At 34.5% G+C, this 8869-nt stretch overlaps 1 protein-coding gene across 1 annotated transcript; it reads left to right on the forward strand.

Moving 5' to 3' along the window:
- Positions 1-347: 347 nt before the first annotated feature.
- LOC18436780 (auxin transporter-like protein 3) lies at positions 348-6525 on the forward strand. Its single transcript, XM_006847002.4, has 8 exons — positions 348-1021; positions 1110-1295; positions 1455-1567; positions 1671-1854; positions 3246-3343; positions 3496-3703; positions 4041-4298; positions 6049-6525. The coding sequence occupies exons 1-8, from the start codon at positions 869-871 to the stop codon at positions 6283-6285; spliced, it is 1437 nt and encodes a 478-aa protein (XP_006847065.1). The 5' UTR covers positions 348-868; the 3' UTR covers positions 6286-6525.
- Positions 6526-8869: the final 2344 nt, after the last annotated feature.

An 8869-nucleotide genomic window follows, 5' to 3' on the forward strand; every position in this document is an offset into this window, starting at 1 on the left:
TCCAATATTAAAACAAATTTCACTTGTGGGTACTAAAAAAAAGTGCACTTTACCTCAAATATATAAAGTTGAAACCTTACAAAAACTTTTTCCCTATAAAAGAGAGTTAGAAAGAAAAAAAGGGCCGAGTTATATAAAGTTGAAACCTTATAAAAAATTTTTCCCTATAAAAGAGAGTTAGAAAGAAAAAAAGGGCCGAGTTGCACAATCATGTCTGCCATGTGGGGCTGTCCGCACGTGCGATACATGAACCAACCCCTCCCCCAAAGAGTAAGACTTACTGGTAGGGCCCAAAACCCCCTCTCTCTCAACTTTTTAGTAGGGCCAAACTTCTCTCTACACTTTCTGTCCAAATTTTTTCTCTTGCATTGAGCTAAAACACATCTAAACATCTAAAGATTTGTTCGGTTAGAACGGTTGAATAGTTATTTCAATTGTGAAATTTATTTTTAATTAATCATTTTTATTTAATTAAATTATAAAACCTATTTTTTGTTAACCATTCTTATTCGATTTTACGGACTCACCTCTCTCTCTCCACCCAAGTAAACCGCTACTTTAACCCCATTTCTCTTCTCGATCAAAAAAACCAGTTCCGAGAAGTCCCCTCCCACTCCATCTCTCTCCACATTAAACGATTCTCCAGGAGGCTCCAAAACTATTACGCCAACCCCACCTCTCTCTCTCTCTCTTCTTTATCTCTCTAACTCAAACGTGCCCATCTTGAAAAAACCGAAAGGAAATATCTCTCAACCTGTTCACTTTTCCTCAACTGATGAAAGGAAAAAGGAGCGACTCATAGCTTATAAATCAGGCACCAGCTCTTCCCTCTTCTCCCTCTGCATATCCCTCTCTCTCTCTCTCTACAATGGCATCTGAGAAAGTGGAAACCGTTATTGCTGGAAGTTATATGGAGATGGAGACCGAGGAGAAACCCAAAACATTGGAAGGAAGACTGTCAAGGCTCTTTTGGCATGGTGGTTCAGTTTATGATGCCTGGTTCAGCTGCTCTTCTAATCAGGTCATTCTTAATTCCTTTCTCTCTCTCTTCCCATTTTTGTAAATTTCATTTCCTCTCCTTTGATCTCATCATTCTCTCTCTCTAACAGGTTGCCCAGGTGTTGCTGACATTGCCATACTCCTTCTCTCAATTGGGTATGGCCTCAGGTATAGCATTTCAGCTCTTCTATGGTTTGATGGGCAGTTGGACTGCGTACCTCATCAGTGTTTTGTACGTGGAGTACAGAACCAGAAAAGAAAGGGAAAAAATCGACTTTCGAAACCATGTAATTCAGGTACTAAAATCATTATAACTTAATGCTAAATATAATCGTTAATTAAGCCTAAAAAAACACTCAATCAAAGCAAATAAAAGCCCATAAAAATAAGAAAATAACAAATTAAAAGGGAGAATTTGTTTTCCATAATTTTCAATTTTTTATAATTTGTTTTAGTGGTTCGAAGTTCTGGATGGGTTATTGGGCAAGCATTGGAGAAACATTGGCCTGCTCTTCAACTGCACTTTTCTCCTCTTTGGATCAGTGATTCAACTTATTGCTTGTGCAAGGTATGCTCCTAAATTCAAATACATATATTCATGAACAATTAAATAACATCTTTCATGTGTGTGTTTTTCTTATGATTTTTTTTTTTTTTTTTTTTTTGGGCAGCAATATATATTACATAAATGATAACCTGGACAAGAGAACGTGGACTTATATCTTTGGGGCATGTTGTGCCACTACGGTTTTCATCCCTTCATTCCACAATTATAGAATATGGTCTTTCTTGGGTCTTATGATGACCACTTACACAGCTTGGTATTTGACGGCTGCCGCATTAATCCATGGACAGGTAAAAGAAAATAAAATTTACTGTATCTTAAAATATTAAGGGGTTTTAAAAACAGATTGGCCACCCCCAAAAATCGAGTCAGTTCGGTGAATCGGCGATCTGGATGGGGGAATCAGTCGGTTTTGGCCTAAAAAAATTCAAACAATTACTAAAAATAGTGTTTCATGAGTTTCAAAACAATTTTGGAATGATGCATTATGTATTTTTCATTATTTTACAAAATGCATAAATATTGAGAAATCATTTCCCTGTCTGGATGTCTATAGACCATTGAATATCTTAGGATCCTTTTTTCCTTGGCATTGTCTTAATTTCCTTAGAATGTTATTTAAAAAAAGAAAACAAAAAAATAAAACTGAGATAGATGTCCTCATTATCTTAATTTCTTTTGTTGGCAAAGTTTTCTTTACACCATATATCATTATTTATATAGCTTTGAAATTAACTACATGGGCCAGAATCTAAATAACTTACGGTGTAAAATAACTAAAAATTAGGATGTTGTAAAATTTTAAAATTAGCTACGGCATAAAATAACTATAGTGTAGATTAACTATGTTTAAACTATGGCATGAAGAAAATAATCCAAAAAGAAGGAAAAATGTAAAATAAATATTTTTTCCAATATTTTGCAAAATAATAGATAAGATAGAAAACATATTACTAATAAATTTATTATTTTTTGAGATTTTGATATTATTTTTTAATTTGTTTTAAGATCTCCAATATGGAACCCAATTCAAGGATCCTTGGACTCGCACCCAAGTTACTCGGGCGAGGCTGAGCTGGCTCGCCTGAGTAATCAAACATTGATTTATATAAGTATCAACCTTAAACAATAAAAGTAATATGTGTTTTCAAACTCTGCAGAAAGATGCCGTTTGTATGCAAGAAACTAACATGATGATCTGAAATTTACTTTTCACCCATTAATTGTGAAATACAAAGTTCCTAATGGTGAAGATCGAAGCATACTTCCAAACACTCGAAAATCTTAAAAATCAATTATCTAACTAACATATTGTGTACTACTTTAGGACTTGAAATCTAATTTTCTTTTTTATATCCGTCCATCTCAAGGTTGAGATGATCAAGGGAAGATACATCTAAATGACGTTTTCCAAAGATTTTTAAGATGTTCCTCACTTTTACATATAAGGTTGAAGCTTATCTAAAATTTTCATATTTCAAAATTTTAATTAGTTCCAATACTATGTAAGGAAATTTAGAGTGCATGTGCATGTAGAATATTGTACAAATTCACATGTAAAATATTATGATATGATATTCTATAGACATCTTATAGAGAACATTGTAAAAGAAAATATGATGGACGAAATTAGTCTCTCCCACTCTCGCTTAGAAGTCATGTTGAATATGTTTTGTCGAAGGTCGATGGAGTGATACATTCGGGTCCGAGTAAACTTGTGCTCTATTTCACGGGGGCAACCAACATTCTCTACACGTTTGGTGGACACGCAGTGACAGTGTGAGTAAATAAATCGACCAAAACCCTCTCTCTTAGTTATAGTATACATAAGAAAAAAGAGATCTGTAGAGAGTAAAACTAGTGTCATATTTCTTTTGTCACTAATACGAAGATATTAAAAAAAAAGATATGTGGTTGTTGATAATTTGTAGAGAGATAATGCATGCGATGTGGAAGCCTCAAAAGTTCAAGTCAATATACCTGCTGGCTACGCTGTACGTTCTGACGCTGACACTTCCGTCTGCGGCCGCAGTTTACTGGGCATTTGGGGATATGCTCCTCAACCATTCCAACGCTTTCTCTCTCCTCCCCAGGTCACCTTTTCGAGACACCGCTGTTATCCTCATGCTCATCCATCAGGCAAGCAAACCACTCCCCCCCCCCCCCCCCCCCACCACCAACAAATATGCCCTTTTGTGTTAATACAACGGGTGTTAACACAAATATGCCCTTTCTCTTTAGCTATTAGATATAAAATCAGATGTAGCTAGGGTGTGCCATGGAGCCAAAAAAAAAAAAAATTAAACATTTTCCTGAATCTTGTCCCTGTAAGAAGGAATTATGACCTTCTCAAACCAAAAGGTAAACCCTCTGCTAAAAACAATTTTCAATTTTGTTTTTTTTTAAAAAAAAATAAACAAGAAAAATAAAGTTCATTCTTCATACCTAACATTAGTGCATTCACATTTAAATGCAGTTTATAACATTTGGATTTGCTTGCACCCCACTATACTTGGTGTGGGAGAAAGCCATTGGCATGCACGAGACAAAGAGTGTGTTAAGGCGAGCTTTGGCCAGGCTCCCCGTGGTCATACCCATCTGGTTTTTGGCCATAATGTTCCCCTTCTTTGGCCCCATAAACTCAACTGTTGGCTCTCTCTTGGTTAGCTTCACCGTCTACATCATACCGGCCGTTGCTCACATGCTAACTTTTCGAACTGCTTCGTCAAGAGAGGTAAGTGTTTGTTTCCGAGATAATCTGACAGTATTAAGTAATTTGCTTTTTCTTTTTCTTTTTTTTCTTTTCTTTGGTACTATGAACTTTTCATGAATGGGTTGTATAGGAAGTGTATACATAACGTGCTATTTGTTGATTGAGGGTTCGAAAATTCTAGGGGATCAGAATTTGCTCGAAAGCTTAACATAGGCAAGATTTATTAAATCACACTTAAGATATGAACTAATTTCTTTATGATCCACTATAATGTTTCTTTGGATAGGTTATATGATGTTTGATTAAAGAAGGGTGCGGTTTGTATAGAGCCTAGGCTCTAAACAATCAAATTAGAGCCTACCTTCAAGGAGTGTCGAGAAATGTGGTTTCAATACTGAAAATCTTTGTCATAGCCTTAAAATATATTTTCATTTTTATTTATAAAATTTAAAGCTTCAAAAATATTATAGATCGATAGATTTATGAAAACTTGAAAATCTTGAAAATTGACAGTCCAAAAAATCCGCTACAAAATGTACTATTTCCAAAACTTGAAATCCATTTTTTCCTCATGTACATGCATCTTGATGTTGAGATGATCAATTTAAGGATATTTGAGCATCAAAACAACCTCTTCTAGTGAAATTTTTGAGGTAGGCTTTAATTTAATTGTTTAGAGCCTCAGTTCTATATAAACCTTTCCCATTAAAGAATGATGGGCTATTTGAAATTAGATTAAGGAATCGAGGGAGATATCGAATAGTTCAACTCTAGAGTGTGATTTGATAAATTTCTCTTTATTATATGCAATCAACACCATGTATGTAGAAGAGTACTAGTGTTTTGAGTGGGAAATACAAAAGGGGAAGTATATAATGAGACTGTTTACCTTTGATACAAGGTGGTCGCAATTAACCATGACCATTGGATGTGAAATCGGTTGGATGTATTTATTTGCTTGACCAACCTCAAAGTTTAAAAGAAATTTTCTCAAACTTTGTGACATTAAATTTTAGATCGGATGGTTGTAAATTGTTGTGACATCCCTGTATCAAAAGTAAATAGTCTCATTGTATACAATCCCAATACAGAAATGGTCAAATAGCAATCCCTAAGTCTCATTTTGTAGGATGTCTCTTTTGACCGATTTTCTACAGTAACCGAGTTGTGTTGCTCACACCAACAAAGCAAATTTAAAACTTTTGCACGTATTTTACACGAAAATGTTTATAGGTTCCAATTTTATACTATGCAAAAAGGCACACCTCAAAAATCCATTGAAAAAGATTGTTTTGATGCTAAAAAACCCTTTATTGATCATCTTGATCTCAAGAAGTACAAATGTGAAAAACAAATAAAGAAAAGATTCTAAAATTTCAAAAATGATACATCTTGTAATATATTATCTAAACCGTCCATTATCAAGATTTTCATCTATTTGTAAATATACTCAATCTATACCCATTTTTTGAGCTTTAAAGTTCATAATTAGATGTGAAATAGATTTTCAAGTCATTGTTGAAACTTCAAAACCCAAAATTACACCTTTAGACCAGCTTTAGAGGTACAACTTACTTTGATTGTTTAAGGTTGACACCTTATACAAACAGCACACTATTTTATATATTGTATTCCATGAATCAATTAGCCAATCAAAAAGATAAATTAATATGAACTTAGACACAAGTGGGTTCATTAGTTGTTATCATCATCATCATTATTAATTAATTATTTTTTTTTGAAAATGATAACAAATAATTTTGACTTGCAGAATGCGGTGGAGCGGCCCCCACGCTTCGTTGGTGGGTGGACAGGAACCTACTCAATAAACATGTTTGTAGTTGGTTGGGTGTTCATAGTAGGGTTTGGGTTCGGTGGATGGGCGAGTATGCTCAATTTTATACGCCAAGTGGACTCATTTGGGTTATTTACAAAGTGCTACCAATGCCCTCCCCCCAAGAATCTTCCCCCTTCAAATTCCACTTTCTCACCCTCTCACAAGTCTTGATCCCAAGGTTTTTCTTACAAGGACAGATTTATATTAATTGTATATTGATGGCTTTTTATGATCTAATTATAGGTGAAATTTAGAGGTTTTTTTGGTTTTGGTTTGCTCAATATGCTTGGCCACTTCATGTGAAATCAACTGGTGAAATTTGGGGCCAAGTTTAAGATCTCTCTCTCTCAATCAATTGATGAAAATTCGGGGCTAATTTCATAATCAAATTCTCTCTTCTTGAGGCCTAAACTCTCTCTCCTCTCTCTCAAGGTAACTACAACAACCTTTAACATATCCAGGCTGTCTATTATGCCGAGGGTTTACATTTAATATTATGGTGGGCCACTTCAAAAGAAAACTACAATTACTTTTAACCATTGGATGTGAAATTCAATAAATTGTATCATAATATTTGAAAAGACACATCTTCAACTTCTTGATTTCAAACCTAATTATCAAGATAATTGTGACCTTCTTTGTAAAAAATAAATAGGCTTGTTGTATACATTTCAAATTTTTAAAGTTTTTTTTTAGTCACATTTTATGATCAATTTTAAGAAAGAAAGACATTAGTTTTGAACTTCTAAAATCATAGAATGAAAGAGTGAGTAAGGGGATGCACAAATCTTGTGCATAAAACTTGCATTTTTACGGTGAAATCTAAAAAAAGAGGACCCAAACAAAATAAAAAAACAAATGGTATAAAAGCTAAATAACTATTATTAAAATTTTAAATTTAATTTTTTTTTTCTCATTTGTGATCACCTGTCAGAGTATGGATTTTAAAATCTATCTTTAAAAGGGGCTTTATAGGGAGGACGCATATTAACTTACGGGTTAGCCAACTCCTAGAAAACCCACCCTATTATTTATAGGAAAACGTTATATAAGGTTGCAATGTAGCATAACTAAGGTGCCCTTCAAATATCTAGTAAAAAGAGTGATCTAAAGTAGGAAAACCCTTAAATTTATAATCTTGATCTTGAGATGTATGAATATAAAGGAGAAAAATAAATAAATTTTAGGTTGTAAAAATAGTGTCTTGTAACAAATTATCTAGACTGGTTATTTTCAAGATTTTAAGTATTTATAGATCCACTCTATCAGCATTGTTTTTGAAATTTTAAAATTCATAATTATGGTTAAATGTAGATTTTCAAACTATTTCGATCAAAACTACATCTTCCAACAATGTTTAGAGGTGCTCCTTACTTGTATAGTAGTGTAAGGTGGGGACCGTATACAAAATTCGCCTAGTATTTTTTAGATGTTCAAAATCTGGTCTTTTAGGAGCTCAATATTAGTGTTGTTGTTGTATTATTATTATTAGATCTTTATCATACGTTTTTTAATTTTAAAATTCATAATTAGAGTTGAATGTGGATTTTCAAGCCATATTAAGGATTCCGATCAAAACTGCAATTACGTGGTGGGATTTTAAATCAGGAAGTATCGTAACAGTGAAGCGAAGCCCAAATATTGAGGTTTACATGTCCGAGTGTCTTGGATTAGTGGGGGACTGATTCTAATTTCACCAATTTGGACTTCTACAATTCTTGATGTAGATTTATGTTATGTATCTAACATAAAGTAAAAAAAAGAAAGGGAAAATTTATCTCTACTCCTTGATTTTGAAACCCATTTTTATAAGAGACTCAATATTTCGAAACTTTTTTTTTTTTTGTAATATAGAGTTTTAATCTTTTATATTTTCTAACCCCTTAACTCAAATAACCCCATTTGACCATATATAATTGACCCAAACAAAATATGAAAGGACCTTTCTCTTTCCCTCTTTCAAGACGGAGCATATTGTCTCTCTCTAAAACACACATCTCTCTCCTCTCTCTCTCGATAAAACCCACTAGAGCATACCGTCTCTCTCTAAAACACACATCTCTCTCCTCTCTCTCGATAAAACCCACTAGAGCATACTGTCTTTCTCTTAAACCCACACATCTCTTTCCTCTCTCTCTGTAATGTTGGGTTTATGTGGCCTTTAAAGGCCTTATGAGTGCTTGTAAAATGAAATGATATAGTGGAACATGAACTCAGTGGGAGTGTGATCCATCATGGACCATACTAAGCAAACGATGGTTTGCTGATCACGATATGTTCTTAACGATCTAGGCCAGTTAGTTAAAAAAAACCCATGTTACCTAGGCATGAAGAACAAACCAATGAGGGTTTATGGGTTAGCTCATGATGAGATCGGAGAACGTGCCCATATGAGTGAGCCGAGGGACTATGTAACTCTTGTGTGTGATGGTGGCCCACTGAGACGGGGGCCAAAACCTCATCCATGTTCCATCACACGACATGCATATTGATAGATCGTTCGGGAAAGCCAGATATCTATCTTTGGGTGAATCGTATGCATGTACAAGAGATACCCTATGCGCCATAGAGTTGTGGTTGCATCAGGTCGTGGTGACCTTGATTCGTCTCTAGGGGAGGACTTGTAATCCAAAGACTGGGATTGTGACCCCTTGATTCATCGACTTGACTTTGGTGACCCGTTAATGAGCTCTTACTTGGACTGTGGGTCATGAAAAATACTGGGTCGGTTCGATAAACCTAATGTGGTCTGTAG

The sequence above is a fragment of the Amborella trichopoda genome, chromosome 11, assembly GCF_054954075.1.
Source record: "Amborella trichopoda isolate Santa Cruz 75 chromosome 11, AtrichopodaSantaCruz75HAP2 v2.0, whole genome shotgun sequence".
In the NCBI taxonomy this organism is placed as follows: Eukaryota; Viridiplantae; Streptophyta; class Magnoliopsida; order Amborellales; family Amborellaceae; genus Amborella; species Amborella trichopoda.